The sequence below is a fragment of the Mus musculus genome, chromosome 4 (genome assembly GCF_000001635.26).
Source record: "Mus musculus strain C57BL/6J chromosome 4, GRCm38.p6 C57BL/6J".
Classification (NCBI taxonomy): domain Eukaryota; kingdom Metazoa; phylum Chordata; class Mammalia; order Rodentia; family Muridae; genus Mus; species Mus musculus.
Window position 1 is genome coordinate 46058690 of NC_000070.6, and position 19488 is coordinate 46078177.

General features: G+C 48.2%; 1 protein-coding gene and 1 long non-coding RNA gene across 4 annotated transcripts in view; one reads left to right on the forward strand and one right to left on the reverse strand.

The window, feature by feature from the left end:
• Tmod1 (tropomodulin 1) overlaps positions 1–19488 on the forward strand; it is a 77093-nt gene that overhangs the window by 19750 nt on the left and 37855 nt on the right. For all 3 annotated transcript variants that reach the window (XM_030253404.1, XM_006537772.4, NM_021883.2), the window contains exon 2: positions 2277–2445. Coding sequence is in view for 2 of the 3 variants with exons in the window: in XM_006537772.4 (XP_006537835.1) it covers positions 2326–2445 (120 nt within the window). In the remaining variant the exon portion in view is untranslated. The remainder of the gene's footprint in view (positions 1–2276; positions 2446–19488) is intronic.
• Positions 1544–18315, reverse strand: Gm52729. The gene is made up of 4 exons (XR_003955393.1): positions 18085–18315; positions 6921–7016; positions 3879–4034; positions 1544–2049 (listed from the first exon to the last, which is right to left on the reverse strand). It is a non-coding gene; the product is annotated as a predicted gene, 52729 (long non-coding RNA).

The window sequence follows — 19488 nt, forward strand, 5'->3', positions numbered from 1 at the left end:
TATTTCACAGATGAACCACGGATTCATTCTCTCTCTCTCTCTCTCTCTCTCTCTCTCTCTCTCTCTCTCTCTCCTTCTCTCTATAACTTTCTTTGCATGCAAGTGTGCTGGGGTGCTGAAACGGTGTACCCCAAACCAGGAAGGTGAACAGCTTAAATGAATGCATGTCTGGAAATTGAAAGCTCAGATCAATGTGTCCACAGCTTAAGTTCTTCTGTAGACCAGGCTGTCCTTGAACTCACAGATACCCCTGCCTCTGAATCCTGGGTGCTCGGATTAAAGGCCTGCATGACCAACCCCAGATGCTTTGGTTCTTCTGAGATGAGAGCTAAATGGAAAAGTAGGCCTAGGGTGTCTCCCCTGGCTTCGGGAGTTTTCTGGCAAGCCTTGCCCTTGCGAAAGCCTCAGCCTACTCTGTTGCATCTGTGTATGGTACTATGCTGTCTGCTGTCCCAGAATGTCTCCTTTCTGTAGGGACAGCAATCACGTTCGGTAGCAGTCCGTCCAACTCCAGGATGACCTTGTCTAGACTTAAGTTATATCTCAGCAACCCTGTAAGGACCACTTTCAAGTAAGAGCTCATTGTAACCTGCAGGATGCTCCTGGGTGACTAAGGTGCTGGGGATTAGAACATCAACATAGGAAGCTTAAGGCAGTGAGTCAACTCATTACATAGACTGTATGCAGAGGACTAGATCCCACTCTGCCACATTTAAGGCATCCCTCGGCCTCTGAAAGGATGGAGGGTACAGAGGCTCAGGCAGTGGGGAGGCCTAGCACAGGGGGGCAGTCTCACAGACAGAGCATTCCACTAAAGAAGAGTTCAAAGCTTCCTCAGGGAGACCAGAGACAAGCAGAAAACCATCTGGGTTGCTTTTAGTGAGAAGCTATAAGCTGGGCCCTGGGAGTACCCAACAAGAGTCTCATCAGGGAGAGACGCTCAAAGAGACATGGACCCAGTCCTGGAGCCTCGATGAGGTCAGGTTCATGAGAAGTTGCCAGAACTTCTCAGAAAGACAACAGATAGGCTGGGCTTGTCATGTTAGTATTTTAGTCAGGCTAAAGGGCAGGAGGGTTCATGGCCTTGCTGTTCCCCTGCTGTGGAGGAACACCATAGCTATCAGAGATCCCGAGCTCTCAAGGCCATCTTTCAGTTTCTTCGTTGATAAAATGATCACTTAAAATCCCAGCCAGAATGAGCCCACATATATGAGAGGTCATGTGAGGGGTGTTGGGTAGCATCCAACAGGAGAGGGCAGCCTGGAAGTGGCAGGCACTGATTGTTCCCTTGGTTCCCTTTTGAAGCAGCTTCCAGGAGAATAGAATGAGGGGTCCAACCCATGGTTCTCTTGACTATGATACTCTGTGATTCTGTGGAAAAAGCTTCTACCACACAGACACTAGATCCCTGCAAGACCTGAGTTCAAACAGGGGACCTACCTAGGTCCTGGTGGTATGGGTTAACCTTCCTCCACCCAACCAAAGTCCTCACCTGAGAAAGGAAAATAACACTTAACGCTTAAGCACAAGTTAAACTGGAGAATCTGTGTGGGGGTCTTAATGCATGGCATGGCTCTGAGTTTGGGGTCAGCAAACTCTATCAACGTCACTGTAGGGTGCTTTCTGTCAGGATTGACTGAGGTGTGGTAGGCGAGGTGCCTGCATGCAGTAGGTGTTCATTTAACCCTCTCCCTTTAAATGACAAACCTGATTTATGATTCCCACTGGGACATTGGGAAGATTGTCCAGAAAATATTTGAACAACCTAAGAATAAAATAGTCATCAAGTACTCTGAACTGTTTATAGACACCCATTTACCTACAGTTACTGGCAATGCCCATTGCAGCCAACCAACACGAAATTGCACTAGGGAGATGGTGCAGTGGCTGAAGCACCCTCGGGCAAGCGTGAGGACCTGAGTTCAAGTCCACAGATCCCTTGTAATGAGGGCATACCAGTAATCTCATAGTTCTTGTGATGAGAGGTGAGGCAGAAGCAGGAGAAACCCTGGGAGCTTGCAGGTCAGCTAGTCTGGTGGTCCCAAGGATCTAGACAGGAGGCAAGGATGGACACCCGACATCACCCTGTGATCTTCACATATGCATACTCACACACACAGATGCAGCCATACTTATCAAAGAAAGATATCACATGCCACTTACTGGCAAGTGGGTAGAGAACTAACTCAAATTAGCCACTACTAAACACACCCTACTATTGCGAGAGCAAATCTGAAAAGGGGTCTATCTCAAAGGGTTTCCCCTCTTTCTGACAGGTCAGCAGCCAGCACAGAAGTTCAGGAGACAAAGACACAGCCTCACACAATGTCCTACAGACGAGAGCTGGAGAAATATCGAGACCTGGATGAGGATGAAATCCTGGGGGCCCTCACAGAGGAGGAGCTGAGGACGCTGGAAAATGAGCTAGATGAACTAGACCCTGATGTGAGTATCAGGAAAGCAGGACAACGTTGGCCTGGGGTGGGGGTGGGGCAGTGCACCAGCACTCGGTGGAGGGGCAGAGCGGTGGCCACACGGGGGAGGGGGGCAGGTGGGCACTCCCCGAAGCCACCAATGTCTTTCTCCTTATATGACAGTGTGTTGGGATGATGTAGCCTCCACAGGGCTATTTTTAAAATGTTGTATTACTCATGATTCTCCAGAAAAACAGAACCAATAAGATGTGTGTGAGAGAAAGTAAACGTATATCCCACTGAGAGAGAGAGAGAGAGGTTTAGAAGCAATTGGCTCATATGGTTATGGAGACCGACAAGCCCTGAGATCTGCGATTGGCAAGCTGGAAACCAGGCGAGCCAGTGATAGCAAGCTGGTCTAAATGCTTGTAGGCTCAAGACTTAGGCGCAGCTCATGTAGTAAAAAAGATGGGGTGAGGGGTGGGAAAACCAACCAACCAACCAAGAAACAAAAGCAAAAACCAGTGGTCCGGTCCAGGCAGTTAGGTGGGAGGCAGTCCTCCTTCTCAGTGGAGGGTCAGCTTTTCTGTTCTATTTAGGACTGTGACAGATGGGATGGGCCTTCCCACATCACAGAGACCATCTGCCTGACTCAGTCTACAGATGAGATGCCATGTTCATCTCCCCCAGAAACACCCTCCCAGAGACAACCAGAATAACATCCAACAAAACGCCTGGCAACCCGGGGCTCAGGCAAGCTGACTCATTACAGTTACCCATCACAAGTCCGCCTCTTCATTAACGTGGCGCCTGGGCGCATCTTTTCAAACCACAGGCAATTATTAGCAAAGACAGCAGAGTGTCATAGCTGTGCCCAACATGATGCTACGTAGGATAAATTCCTCCCTCTTCTCCAGGAGGAGGGGTAAGATCTCCAGGGATGTTACCCAAACACCTCTGTGGAGAATTGGTACCTCAGTAGTACCACCAAAAGTCAGTACAGCTTATGCTGTGTCATAAGACTTGGGGTGGGGCAATGATCTCTGCTGTCCACATACATGGTCAGGAAGCAGGAGGAGATACTTATGACAGCTATGGACCCAGTTTCTCTAGCCAGACAGATGGAGATAACCAGTATTTGTAACCACCTCTCCTTCCATCAACCAATCTGCACTGCCTCGGCCCTCAGCAAGCACCTCGGCTGGTTAGCTGTGGTTCTTGACCTGATGGGTTAACGGTTCTCCTCGGGTGTTGTGTCTGGCCAGGGTGACCACGTGTGTGGCTCCAAACAGCAAAGAGGCACGTTTCAGCAGTGGGCGTGGCAGAACGATTGAGCAGCGGGAAGCTCCACCCCTGAGCAAGCAGGTTTCAGGCTGGGAGAGGGGAGACTATACTCAGGCTTCCCACCAGCTTTCAGCACAGCAGCCCCAGGAGCTACCCCAAGAATTTCCCCACCCTCCATACCTCCATCACAGGGTAGTTGGTAGTCAGCTTCGGTCACCTATGGATTCTGAAGCAAGAGGAACACTGGAGGCCAGGTAGCAGTGTGTTCACCTCCTGCTCAGTGGAACCGTTGTCCCTCCTGTGACAGGAGCCTTTGTTTCTTTGGGGCTGAGACGTCTAGGCAAGCAGAGCAGAAGGTTTGAGGAAATGGAAGCAAAACTATTGCTGATTAATGGCTCGCTAAGGGCGATGCTGTGTGCCGCCATTCCAGTGCCCAACCTTGAATCCTGGACCTGTGGATCTTAGCTCCGAGGGAGACAGGACCGCCTGGGGTCCCTGATTCGGAGCATGTGCAGACCTCTAGAGAGCCTAGCCCCAGCCCTGCAAGGCCCTGCCTTTGAGCTAGTCCTGTTACAGACAGGCTTCCAAGGGCCACTGTGCCTCGATGGCATAGCCTGATGCTTCTGGATGGTGGAGACCAGGGTGGAATGAATTGTCCAAGCAATAGAGAACACGGAGGGTCCTCTCATGCGTTTTAGGTTTCATTTTGCAGTTGGCATATTTAAGTTGTTCCTTCAGTGGTGATGTCTTGTTTGGCAAGTCCCACTGGAGCTGTGAGCAAGGTCAAGGGAGACATTCCCACCGGCCTCCTGGACAGGTCTCCCGCCTGTAACTCCATGGCAGGTACCCAGCACAAGTGAAGGCAGAATGGTATTAAATGAATGGTCTTAAAGGTGGAACCTTTATGCCCCTCTTAAAAGCAGACATCACTCAACTCTGACCTAACAGTGGTTCATAAAGAACCCATCACCTAAGTGGTGTTTCGCTAACACACGGCCCATCACTCCTGAGGCACAGTGAGCAAGGCCACCCCAGGCCTCTCTTTGACACATGTGGTCTTGGCCAGGCTGTGGTCTATCCTGCCCACCCCTGGCGTCCCATGAAATGATCAAGTCAGTTGTTTCCTTAAGGACTGGCCCCTGCCCCACAGAATGACATCCATCTAAGTATGTCCTCATCGTGCTGCTCACAACCATGACATAGTTCTTCGGTGGGGGATGCTCAATTTAATTGGCAAGGGGCCTTGGTGGAGGGTCTTAGGTCCCTCCTTCCCCTGCCTCCTCCGTTCAGAGGAAACAACAAAGGAAAGATTGGACTTCTCTGTCCTAGCTCTTCTAGATCACTGTTCTGTAGAATTACAAGAGTGAGGAGACAAGCCGCCATGTGGCTGCCCAGAGTTAACTTAATGCGAGGTACCATCACCGGAGCCTGGCACGGACACTGCCTCTGGTTAGCTCAAGGTAGGCCAGGTGGGCAGAACACATTACATCCTAGGATCCGGCGGAGCTTAGAGGGGCAGTTACTTCCTCCTGGTGGGAAGTTCCACAGCTTGGTTGAGGTTGGACCCACACCCAGTAGAGTGTGGTTCCTTGTGTCAGGGTTTGCTGAGGAGGAGGAGCCTCAGTGTGAGTTCTGTGGAGACTTGGATGGGAATAGAAAAGGGAAGGGGTTATATAATGGTGCTGAGATGGCAAGGCAGTTGGGACCTCTCATGATGACCTGGCGAGCCTCTCAGTGGTGACTCTATGTGGCTGAGTGGTTTAGGGGCTAACCCTGGAGATGCCCACCAGAAGGAGGTGAAAGGGGTTCGTGTGGAAGTGTTGCATCCTGGGAGCTCACTCAGGCAGGTGCATTTCCTGAAAGTAAGGAAGGATGCTGCCCCTCTCCACAGGCCCACCCTCTAGAGTGTCGCTCCCGTACCATTTCCCCTGGAGAAGTGTGAGCATCCACCCCGCCCCAGATCCCCGCATGCCTGCTGTGTCTGGCCCTCTGCTCTTTTGCCATTACCCCAAGCGGCAGTGTGGGGATGAGGTCAGATGAGGCAGCAGCCGCAAATAGGGCAGGTGATGACAGGGGTCAGAATCCAGTGTCAGCCCCGGGAGGGTGGAGCCTCTCGGAACCAAGATTTTAGTTTCCAGGGACTGCCTGAGGCACTGGCTAGGTTCCTGCTTCACTCCTAAACCAACAAAGAGTTCACAGAGAGTTTCCTACTCAAATGGCAGGCTCTGTGGCTTCAGAAGTCCCCAGGGACCTCTGTGTCATTTAGCCTGCTCTACCTCAAAGGTAACCGGGAAGAGGCCACTCTGTGGGTACCCTCAGGAGGGAGAAGACACAGGGGCTTCAGATCGCTGCCCAGCTTGCCTGCTCACAGAACAGAGTGCCAGGGGTCAGATTGCAAACATCCTGCAGAGAAGCATAGATCCTGGGGCGGGCACTCAGCCACCTGAGACCCACCATTCTCAAGGTCTGTGCTTTCAAAGGTGACATCGTTCAAAGGCTCCTTTCTCTTTTCCAGTTCAGGGAGAAGAAAAGAGAAATCAAAGAAGAGGGGGAGATAATAGGGTGGCAGGGTTAGTGTCCCCACCACACAATTGACCCCTTCACTGAGATGGGCTGACTCCCTTACCTGATTTATACTGCAGTAGAGTTTTTGAAAGGCAAACGGGGCTCCCTCTATCCCAGAACAGAACATTCCAGCTCCAGTTTCACTGGGCTGGGAGCCCAGCTCTGTAATCAGGACTCTGGAGAGGCTAAAGGTATGCAGGCCCAGAGGAGGGGAGCCCAACAGGTGTCCAATCCCCCTATTCCAGACCAGGATCAGAGTCCAGAGAGGGAAAGGAGCCTGCCCCTAGGGCCAATGTCCAGACAGAGGCAGAGTAGATCCTGAGACCCCGGTGCCCAGGCACTGCCCCTTGGCAGACTCTACACTCCTGCATTTATTTTTGTGTCCCGGTGCTGGTGTGGTTCTTCCTACATGCACAGGCTGCTCTAAGTACTTGGAAGACATTGCTTGCTTCACTTCACCAGGCTCCTGGGAGTCAGGTGTTCCTGCCATCCCAGCTTCACTGATGAGGTAGCTGAGAAGCAAGGTACCTTGTCCAGCATCTTATGAGTAGGCGGTGGCAGAGCCCAAACATGGTCTTAGAGTTCATGCTCTAGCCAGAGGAAGTAATCCCCTCTCTGAGCTCCACCTGTTCCTAGGATAAAATTTGCTCTGCCTACCTGGTATACCGAAGGCATCATGGGAGTCTGGAGGAGGGGAGATGTGCTCTGGCTCTGAAGTTCTGGAGGCAGCATATGCAAATGGTCCGTTTCTTTCTGGAAGGTGGTGGAGATGGACAGTTAACAGCTCTGCTCTTCTCAGCCCTGTTTCTTTTCTTGTTTGCATCTCAGTCCCTCTCAGTAAAGCACACCCAGTTGGTCCAGATGGCTTGGAAGCCCCCCTAGGGCTCTCTCTACCCACTTGTCATTTTCTGAGCCCCTCCTAGCTGTCTCGGCACCTGATGGCATCAGACACTTCAGAGGGCAGTGTGTGCGATTATGCAACTCTTAAGCCTCAGTGTCATGTGACAGAATAGAGTAGAACACTTGAAAATCAGCTTTGCCACTGAGGATTTCAAACTTGTACACATTAGGGGAAAAAAAAGTCCTTGAGACTTAGTATCTCTCATTCTGGAAAATCTCGAGCTTATCATGAGATCGCTGCCCTTGGACTCCCTCGGGAAAGGAATGCCTCATGTGCTAAAAGTGTCTGCTGTTGACTGACTCCCAGGCCTGCCCTTTCTCTCTCTGCAGTTAAGTGGGCTCTGCACTGAAGCGCAGCCAACTCCTTGCTCAGTCGCCTTTGTGCTGGGCAGTAGGAGAAATGAACATGGGAAGAGCAAGCCATCCCAGGAGAGTGTGCCAGCAGCAGTGGGCAGGCTCTTACAGCTGATGGGCCACATGGGGCATGGACTATCTAGTCCTCTGAGTGGGTTCAGTGTCTTAGTCAGGGTTTCTATTCCTGCACAAAACATCACGACCAAGAAGCAAGTTGGGGAGGAAAGGTTTATTCGGCTTACACTTCCATACAGCTGTTTATCACCAAGGAAGTCAGGACTGGAACTCAAGCAGGTCAGGAAGCAGGAGCTGATGCAGAGGCCATGGAGGGATGTTCCTTACTGGCTTGCTTCCCCTGGCTTGCTCAGCCTGCTCTCTTATAGAACCAAGACTACAGCCCAGGGATGGCACCACCCACAAGGGAACCTCCTCCCTTGATCACTAATTGAGAAAATGCCTTACAGCTGGATCTCATGGAGGCATTCGCCCAACTGAAGCTCCTTTCTCTGTGATAACTCTAGCCTGTGTCAACTTGACACAAAACTGGCCAGTACAGCATGTAACTCCATCTTAAGATGCAGAAATTGAGCCTTGGAGGAATGAGCATCGAGTGCCTTAGAAGAATGAGGACTTGATTTTGATTCCCAGAGGCCAATAAAATAAAATAAAATAAAATAAAAAAACCAGGAAGGGAGACTTTTCTTTGAATTCCTAGTCCTTGGGGGTGAGAAGTGGGAGCCAGAGATGGATTCCTGGAGCTCGTTGGCCAGCCAATCTAACCGTGTTTAGGGAGAGACCCCAAGTCAATAAATAACTTTGGCTTCTACACATACAGGAACAGGCAGGCTAGGGTTCCAGCACAGTCGTGCTTACACACACACACACAGTGAAAATATATGAAGGAAAAATATTAATATTGCTTATTAATGAGACTTTGAGGGGAAAATGACTATCTTTTTAAAAGGCTGAACATGTTTGCAGGAGAGAAGGTAGATTAATCTCAACATTATAAAGAAACTGGAGCCTAAGAGTTGATTTTTAAGTCAGCTGTTAGGAATTGGTGACACAGTATCACCACACAAACATGAGTGGAAGTGGGCTGTCCTCAAGGCCTGAGGTAATATGAGTCTATAGACTCTTGCATGCTGGGGGCTCAGCATTTCATGAAGATTGTCTCATAAAACCTCCACAAAGATCCTGCGCTCGAGCCTCATGGCGGCAGGAATCTATGCCCTTCTACAGATGGGGCTGGGGTAATGTGAGGAACCATACTTTTATTAAACCATAGACTGGGTTCAGCAGGTCCTGTCTGGGCTTATGTGTCAAGGGTTCTGAAAACAAGGGGCCTCAAATTGCAGAGAGAAATGAGAGGAGCTGCCCAGAACTGTGGATTCTCAGAGCTGCAAAGGCACTTGGAGCCATTAACACATGCAAACATCTACATGAACACACAAACGTACACATGCACACTCACATGTAGGCACATGCATCCACCTGTACATCACACACACATTTGCTCACATATTCATATACACAGAGACATGCACACATGTGTGCATACACATGTGTACGCACACACACACACACACACACACACACACACACACACACGAGTGTACAAAATGCAGGAGACCCTGACTGTCGCATCCTTCTGGACATATAATTTGGTTGGTGTTGTCTTTGACCAAGCCACCATCATACCAGTCCCATAAGTCACATGACCATTGCAGTGATGAAAAATTAGCACTGACAAGACCATGAACCCAAGAGAGGAAGAAAAAAAAAAACCTACCAAGGGTCACACCCCTAGGTCAGCAGCTGGGTTACGAGGAGGACCTGGGCCTTCTGGTCACACCTCAGGACTCCTTCTGGGTCTGACTCTATAGAATGACACACTCTCCCTCCCATGCCCCAGATCAAGTCCTATAGGGCATGGGGCTTGCCTGGCCATCCTGGGAGCAGCCAAGTTTGGTCCATGGGCTGTGGTGCTGTCTTGTAACACAAACGGGCAGAATTGCAAGCACGGGACAGAAGTAAACAGTTGGAATGGAAAGAAATAAATCTCTCCTCTAAAAATAGGCTCTCATCCTTAGAAACACTGCCCAGCAGTGTGTGTAGAACAGAGGGTGAGAGTCAGGCCAGGCTTCGGTGTCCCCACCCCACCCTTGTCTCCTGACACCTCTCCTCACCCATCTCCATTCTCCATGCTTCCTAGTGCCTCCTCTTCCCCACTGCTAGAACCAGAGCCCTTCCTTCACCCCTTAGGTTCAACATCCTCCCACTCTGCAGGCTGCCAGCTGCTCAACACCTGGAGCCTTGCTGCCCACCAGCATGGCACCCCCTGCACAGGGCACAGGACACTTGCTTTCTACTTCTGTGGCTTCTCTATTGGCACAGAGGGAGAATGCACACAGTACCTACTTCCCCACATCAATCAGATCTTTACATCTAGTCTCCTTTGACTCAGACTGTCTTTAAAAAGATAAAGATACCTCTCTGCCTCAAGCCTGGAGCCAACTGCTCAGCCTTAGTTTATTCTCCCTTGAGCACCTCCCACCCCTCCAGCAGGCAACCCAGATACCCAGGCGTCAGGTGGGGGAAGCAGATGGTAGATGAAAGAAAGGAATCCCTGGCCACCAGGGCTCATATTTTGTTTTTCCCACCTTTGAAAGGACTTGGATACAGTGGAATCCACACTGTCTAAAGAGATTCACTGTACAGAAAAAGAAATGTCTTAGGCCACAGTCTTGGAGGAGGGAACTGCATCTGCATCTGATAACCTGCATCTCAGAGACAAGAGGGAGTGCTAGGGACTGAGGTCAGGGGCAGTTTGTCTGAAGGACTCCTGCTGTTAGCTCAGGTTCAGCACTGCTGCTCCAGAAAACTTATTGTTTTTTTGTTTTTGTTTTTGTTTTTTTTTTCGAGACAGGGTTTCTCTGTATATCCTTGGCTGTCCTGGATTTCACTTTGTAGACCAGGCTGACCTTGAACTCAGAAATCTGCCTGCCTCTGCCTCCCGAGTGCTGGGATTAAAGGTGTGTGCCATCACTCCCGGCACGCCAGAAAACTTTTTGAGAGGTCCAGGAAATCTGTTTTTTTTTTCCTGTACAGGCCCCTGGTTTTAAAACATTGGCAATTTATTGAAACACTTAAAACCAAATCAAAAATTCCAAGTTTCTGTATTTTGTTGGGCCATAGAGTCCTCTTTTTTTTTTTTTTAGTTTTTTTGTTTGTTTGTTTGTTTTTTGTTTCACATACATACATATGATTTTGTCAGAAGGGCCTTAGGTGCCGGGAAGATGACTCATCAGATAAAGTGCTTCCGGTGCAAGCAGAAGGACCTGAGATTAGATCCCTAGCACCCACCGATCTGACCACGGATGCTTGTTATCCTGGTACTGTGGGTTGGGGAGCAGATATTGGTGGATCCAGGGGCGTTGCTCGAAGCTAGTCTGAATGGCCACATGAGCTCTAAGTTGAATGAGTGAGAAGCTCTGTCTCAAAAAGTAGACTGAAGTGACTGAAGACGACATCCAGAATCAGCCTCTGGCCTCTTACACACGCATACGCACTCACGTACACACATACATATGCATGCACGTACATACGCACACTCACACGCACTTCATACAGTGATACATGCATACACAAGAAAAAGAACAACAGAGAGACAAAGAACCCTGAAAACTGCCTGGCACACAGTTTATTGCACCTGAATATTTTTGATTTGTTAAATCGCTAAAATCTGAAACTCAGAGCCACAGGGTAACATGGCCTAGCACCTGGCTCTCCTGCTGGGCCCACCTGGCTAGTCCTAAGGCACAATGAAGACGACAATGACAATGACAGATGGTCCTTTTGCCAAGGGAGGCTTGGACTGACCAGCATGTGACCTCAGCGAGGTCCTCCCCTCCCTGCTCTCAGTGCTCCCCAGCACCCATCTTGGAGGCTAGACTGCCTGCCCTATCCTCTAATGTGGGAGGTTCTGGGACTTAGTCATAGAGCAGCAGTACCCAGCCCAATGAAGGCATGCTATGCACATCACACACTCACCCCCACCAACCCCTTAAGACATAACTGATTTCTTTGGCAAAAGTAATTCAATAGTTTATTTTCGTTACCGTGGAGAATCAAGTTAAGGACCATTCTGTGCATGGCTAACCATCCATTGGCAGAGGTCTGCAGAGCACACTCCTTATAAACAGTGTCATTTGTATGCAAGCTTGGGCCTCCTGCCCTGTGGCTTTTAAGCTGAAATCGTTAGTGGAGAAGATCTTTTGAGACTTCCTAACTGAGTTTTCGGGAGTCTGCGGTCCTTTGTTTTAGTGCATTGTGTGCCTGGACAGGTTTGTACATGCTCACATCTTAAGTGATCTAGCCTGGGAGGCTTCTGACTGCATATAGAAATGACGTCTGCAAGGCTCGAGGATGCTGCACATCTGAGGCCGGTATTTGACAGGAAGTTGATGGTTAAAGAGCCCAAAATGTTGTGGTACACACCTGGAATCCCAGGAACGTGGGGTGGGAGTGGGAGGCTGCAGCAGGAAGATTGCTTGTTTGAGACTAGCCTGGGCTAAATAGTAAATTTAAGACTTTGTGTTAAAAATAAATATTAAAAAAGTACCATAGGAAATGTATTTAGTTTTCTATGATTTTTCCAAAAATATATTAAACTTTTGCTTCTTTTTTTTTTTTTTTTTTTTTTTGGTTTTTTGAAACAGGGTTTCTCTGTGCCGTCCTGGCTGTCCTGGAACTCACTCTGTAAACCAGGCCGGCCTCGAACTCAGAAATCCACCTGCCTCTGCCTCCCAAGTGCTGGGATTACAGGCGTGCGCCACCACTGCCCGGCTTGCTTCTATAATTTAAAAACCATTCTTTGTTTTTTAGTTTGTGTATTTTGTTTGTTTGAGACAAGGTCCCACTACATTCCTATCTATATAGATCAGGCTGGCCTCAAACTCACAGAAATCTGCCTGCCTCTGCCTCCCCAACATTAAAGGTATCTGCACCACCACTCACAGCTTAAAAGCATCCTTAATTAAAAACGAATGTGTACCTCTTTCCCTAACCGAGAGCCAGGAGTGAGCAGACACCTACACTAAATGATGCAATGACTTCCTCTGTGTGGAGTTTTAGTCTGATGACAAACTTAGATCAAACCTGGCAACCTGGTGGCCAAGGCTGAAGCCTTTTTTAAATGTGTTTTATTTGCCCTGGAGGTTTTAGATGACATGTCCATTTTTAAAATCAAAAGAGTTCTCATTATAATAAGCAGGTTTAATCAGCCCATCCATATCTGTGGATGCCATCAGTTTGCTGAAGCTGTGTGCACCGTCAGCACTCTCCACAGGGGTCCCACAGCTGCCATTCTAAGCTGCTATCAGAGAGGGCCTATCTATCCATTCCTTAAACCCACACGCACTTTCCCGTCTAATACAGAAGGCTGGCCCCTGTGGTGACAGAAGGCTGGCCCCTGTGGTGAGGCCAGCGTGCTCGTGCAGCCAGCTTACTTTAGGCACTTGCAGAAAGCTGGGCTTCCTTGGAGACAAATGGCTCCCCTTTGCCTGCAGACACCATAGAGTCTACCACTACAGGTGACATACAGCCTGGTAACAGATTGTGCTTCACTGCTCGGTGGCATGACCCCCTTCAGGGCCTTGACCAAGTTGTCTTGAGGGAAGGACCATGAGTGGCTGAGATTTCTGTTCGATGTCGGCTCCACCCCTGTCACCTCCCAATGTCTTTGCTCCATGTGCCTGGGTCATGACGCTTTCTCTTTAAGCACCATCTGAGCACACTAGTAACGGTCACTCAGTAGATGTTTGTTGAGTCCGTTTCTTGAAAGGTAATGAAAGATACGTTCTACATATACATGGTCATGACATTCTACTTGCCACCAAGATGGTGATGGGGACGCTTCCCCTCACTGGCTGGCCTGTGTCTGAGAGCCAGGCTTGAACCCTAAGCATTGAAGGTGATCCAAAACAGTACTTTCTCTCTCTCTCTCTCTCTCTCTCTCTCTCTCTCTCTCTCTCTCTCTCTCTCTCTCTCTCTCTCATCTCCTTTGTGGTCCATTTCTATCCCACGGCACATCACACTGTGGGATACGGCAGCATTTTCGATCCAGCTGGCTCTGACCTAGCCAGTCCCAGCATCACTGCTGGTGACTATCCTGAGACCAGCCTCACTTCTCAGCATCCCCCGACTGCTCGAGTTAGTTGCGTTGCTTTGGGTGTTTTGATAATATTTTCCTATTGGGGGTGGGGGATGGGAATAGCGTTCTTTAGATGTAATTCACACACCATCCAATTTACCCATTTAAAGTAGACAATTCGGTGTTTAAATCCATCCAACCTTCAATGTAGTCAATCTGAAAACACTTTCATCACCTCAGAAAGTGTTTCATCACCTCTTCCTCACTTGCTGTTGCTGCTCAGCCCACCCTTCTGAACTGAGGCCAGGCTGGTGTCTCGAAGCACTACAGACTGTGGGACATATGCACAAGAACCATATTTTCTGAGTCCCGGGGGCTCGGAAGGCCCAGTCTGGGGTCTGGCAAGATGGATTTCTTATGGGGGACCTCGTTCTGGCTTGGGATCAACTGCCTCTCGCTATGTCCTCTTGTGACAGGTGGCTGGGCATGGGGCACACAGCAATCTGTGATGTCTCTCCTTGGAAGGACTCTAATCCTGCTCTACCTCATGACCTCATTTAACCTCTGTCACTTCCACACAGATCCTATCTCCAAATACAGTCATGTTGGGAGTTGGGGCTTCAGAGTGTGGCTTGGGGGTTGGGAACACGGTCAGCCTCTTAGCTCCAGCCCTGGGTTTTAAGCGGGTTTTTTTGTCTTATAGACTGGACTATTTTGCACGTTACATTGTGGGGGGTCATGGAGCTGGCCTGTTCTAGCTGCCTGGAGAGGCATACATACGTCGATGGTTTTTCAGCTTAGAGTACATGACTCTTGGGGCACAGTGTGCCTTCCAGTTCCTGAGAAACTGAGGCACTCCCTCAGGTAATGAAGCATCCAGGCAGCCTGTGTTCCCTAGAAGTCAGCAAAGCATATAGAGGCTTGCCAGAACAATTAGTCTTTATCATTCATTTTATATTATCTGTATAGCTTGCAAACACCATTGTATCCTGACATCTACCATTGCATTGATCTTGGCAGCCGCCATTATATTCTGTTTCTGATAAGAAAATAAGAAGACTGATAGCTTGCAATAAACTTGCCTCAGCCTCAGTCTTGCTGAGACCCCTTGAAGCAGGCCTGGTTGTCATTCCCACCAACCACACTAGGAGGCCCTGGCTCTATAAGTGCTGAGGCTTCCATCCCAGGAATCATACATATAATCATGGCTTTTGTTCCTGGCTTCTTTCACTTAGCATCTTCTCTGGCTTGCTCATGTTGTGTACTCTATTCCTTTTCATGGCTCACTAGTGTTCAGTAGCGTAGATCTACCACGTTTTACTTATCCATCCATCAGTTAATGGAATTTAACAGGTTTTGGTCCATCCTTTGGACCATTATTAGTCATGTTTTTATGGATATCTGTGTATATGTTTGGGGGCTAGCCTATGGCTCGGATGCTTTTCCATCCCTAAGTGAGGTTTCTGGGTCATATGGCAATTCTATGTATAGGTTTTTTCAGAAACTGCCAGACTGCTCTCCAAGGAGACCATAGCATCTCACATTCTTGGCCAGCAGCCCAGCTCCGGTTTCACCACATTCTCGCTGACACTTGTTATCATCTGTGCTTTTGACTGTGCCTGCCCAGTGTGAGCTGCATTTCCCTGGTGGCTAGTGGTGCTGAGTATCTAATGAGCTTACTGGATGTCTGTGAGACAGGCTTTCAGTTTGATTGGGGACAGGGTCTTGTTACTTAGCCCCGAGTGCTTCAGACTCTCTATCCTCCAACATCAGCTGGGATTGAAGGCATGTGTTGTGACACCCAACTGTCCAGAAATGTCCTATAATTAAAATTTTTAATCTATTTATTTTGCATGTAGGCAGTATATATGTATAAACGTTCATACGTGTGCGTGTGGCAACCAAAGGTCAATGTCTGAGGTCTTCCTTGTTTGCTTTCCATCTTATTTTTTAGCAATATATTTAGTTCTATGGATAGTCCATACATTTATACAAAGTGTATTCATCACATTAATCCATCACCCCCTTCCTCTAACTCTTCCTAGTGCCCCCTCACTCCATCTCTTCCTTTTTATTTCTGTATTAACAACACCCCCAGTCTAATAAATGCTGCTCATAAGCACATCCGCCCTATCTTTTTGCAGCAGGGTCTCCAGTGAACCTGGCACTCTCCACTTAGGCTAGTGGCTGGCCAGCAAGCTCCAGGAACCATTGTCTCTGCCTCCCAGTCACTGGGGACTGCAGATGCTCAAGGACTCCTTGTACCCTAGGGATCAAACTCAAAGCTCCTCCCCCTTACAGAGGAGCAAGTGTTTTACTGACTGAGCCAACTCTCCAGCCCCTCATCAGGAATTTTGTATGTTCTTTGAAAACAATTCAGCTTCTTTGACCATTCTTTAAATTGGTTGTTTGGTTGTTTGGTTGTTTGGTTGTTTGGTTGTTTGGTTTTGGCCCTCTATTATCGAGTCCCAAGAGAAGTGCATGCACTCTGGATATTGTGGATATCAGATATGTGATTTACAAGCTTTTCTCCCAGCATGCCTCTTTGCCAGTGTCCTTTGAAGCACAAATGTTTTTAATTTTGGTGAAGTCCATCTAGGACATCTATTTTTTTTTCTTCTGTTGCTCATTGTTTTGTGTCATATCTAAGAAACCACTGCCTAACGCAGAGTCAGGAGATTTATGTCCGCGCTGTGTCTGCAGCACCTCCTGGGTTTTTATAGCTTCAGCCTTTACATTTAGGTCTTTGATCCACTTTGAGTTAATATTTATGTACACTGTGAGATCATGTGCTGCTTTTGAAAACAAGGTAAAGTGATAAATAACTAAGACTTTTAAAAGATGTGACTCTCTTTGATTTTAACTGAAGATTCTGTGATATTTGGTCAATGTGGCCTTTAATGGAAAGAAAATAAGCTTTGAGCCCTGGTAAGGCAGGCATGGTCACAGTGTACTTTAGGAAGTCGATGAGCTAAGGATCATTAGAAAATACTTTTGAAATCTGGCATTTTAAAACTTAGCTTCTTTCGGGGCGTGGTGGCGCACGCCTTTAATCCCAGCACTTGGGAGGCAGAGGCAGGTGAATTTCTGAGTTTGAGGCCAGCCTGGTCTACAGAGTGAGTTCCAGGACAGCCAGGGCTATACAGAGAAACCCTGTCTTGAAAAACCAAAAAAAAAAAAAAAAAAAAAACCAAAACAAAAAACAGCTTCTTTCATTAAATATTTAGGTTAGTGAAGCCATTTTTTAATATAGCTAACATTCTTACACACATTAAAAACATCTTTCCTTCCATATTAGATGTCCTTGACTTAATGTAGCCAGGGGCAGTGTTTGGAGATGGGTTTTGGTGTCAGGGTACAGCTGGCCTCTAATGGGGTAGAAACCATAACAACTACAGCCAGAGCATTAGGACAATTTCCGTGACTCTGTTGTCCAGTTTCACACACCATGATACCAAGGTGGAGACACGGCCCTGGCTAAGCCAGGGTTATCTGGCTGCAAGATCTAGTTTGAAACCCCTTTCCAACCTCACGGGTTTCTTTCATCTCAATAGAAACCCAACCTGTTCCTGCCATTAAAATCCTCTGTGGTACCTGGTGGGGTGACACACATCTGTAATTACAACACTGAGGATGCTGAAGGGGGACAAACTGAACACAGCTCTTGGCTACAGAGTGAGACTCTACTTTAAATAGTAATAAAAATAGTAAGAGTAGTCGTAGGAGTAGTAATAATAATAAATAAGGAGGAGGGGGAGAAGAAGAGGAGGAGGAGGAGGAGGAGGAGAAAGAGAAAGGCAAAACAATAATAAATAAACCATTATGGAGAGAAAAATCCCTTGTGCCCTTGAAGGGACGACCATCAGGCACTTAGGTTCAGAAATTAACTCATTTCATATTTGGTGTCTGGGTTTCTTGGATTCTAAAACATATCTGGATAGCTTATTTTCTGTTACCCATCTTAGATGACTGGCCTCCTGCTGAATTGTATCTTATCTGGTGACAAAACAAGAGTGGGAAGCTATCATGTGGGGACATTTAATAGATCAGTGTAGGGCAACATTTCACATTGTCTAATTTTAGCTTCACCCAAATTTGTGTGAGACAATCATCCTTATCATTTGTCACATTCTGTCACCATAGAAACCATTGCACATGGAGGTCAGGGTGGCTTGGTTAATACACCATTCAGTTGTGCCACCATTAGTCCATGGCAGGCCTTAGGCCTGATGTAGCCTCAACCGAGAAGTGCAGACCTGCCACAAAGTAGGTGCGTCACCCACTAATGGTTGGCGTGGGTCACCCACTATGAATAGCCATAGACAGACATGACAGGCAGTTAAGTGTCCCCTGCCATGGGATAGAAGGAGTGACTCCCACATCTCGCTTTAGGACATGCCATATGACCTATACCTGCAGCAGAAGTGGCTCATCTGGGAGAGCCATCTGCCCTGTTCATCACAGTGAGCGCTGTCTGTGAACTGCTGCCTTAGGAGAGCTGTGACTCTTGTGGCATCATTTATATCCTGTCCTTGACCTCAAATCACCCCAAGTTTGGTTCTCTGCATACTGGTCCTCTTCACACAAAATACCCCAGTTCCCAGTGTCTCTGTGGCCTCTGGTCTACATCCCTTTGCATGTATCTCAGCCCCTATTGAGGAACTTATTTACTCCCCAGCCTTGCAATGTGTAGATCCTTGTGACCTAATGGAGGGGCCCGCCCCACTATTATTGAGACAACAGCAGATGTTACACAGTAAGGAAGTACATCATAAATAGCCTGTGGCTCTCTTCCAAGTCTCAGCCCTGTGGGCGTGCCTGCCCCATGTGTCTCTCATCTTTTCCTCAAGGGGTCTTCAGGAAAGAATTTGGAGAGTAAAAAAGGTATAAGCTCTTCAGGGGAACCCATATTTGAGTTAAGGGTGACACAAATCTAGTCAATTTTGGGGTGCAGCAAAGATTGCACACCTGCCTCTGAGGCATCCCCCTTCTAGCTCTCTGAATGCCAGGGGCCACAGAGTGCAAGAGGATTAGCAATCTAGTCTGCCTCTCCCTACACCTGAGGGAATACCCTGGGGTTGTTCATGACCAAGCCCCAAAACCCCTTGGGCAATCTGTGCTCTGGGCCTCAGTTTCCCCTTGGAGGAAGGGTTGTATAGTCTCTAAGCATCCTTGGAACTCTCGTTGTCTTTGATTCTTGAAATGCTAAGGACTGACTTAGGGTGAAACCAATTCAAATGGTCAAAATCCCCCTAACAAGGAATCTGCTTTGACAGTGAGCTGCCCATGTCTGAAGAGGAGAACACAGCAACTGGGTTAATACTGTCATGCTTGAGAAATCCATCTCCAGAGGCAACGTTCAAAATATTTAACAATCAGTTCTCATGAGCACAGACCCACCAGACGCACAAGGCTTCTTAGGCCACAGAGACTGGGGACTGAGTGTGCCTGGCCTACGTTGTACTGCTGTTGAGCTGATTTTCTCAGGCTTGTTGGGGGTCTCCCTTCTTTATAAGTCATTTTCCATCCAAAACCCTCCTAAGCTCCCTTCAGCCTCTCTGGGATCACTAACCACATTGTAGCAAATATAATTTTGTACTCAAATACCCAATTCCAAGAATCTAGGCTCAGCCTGTGTTGGCTGCCCTGTCACTTAACCCCACATGTTTAAAAAGCGCTATAGGTAGGGAGCACTGGGGGACTGAGCCCCACGGTTCCTCTCTGCTCCTTAAGTGCCCTGTGACCGGGAACAAGTCCCATCCCTTCTCCAGCTTGCAGGTTCCTTGCATAGAAAAGGGAAGGACTTGGCTGGATTCT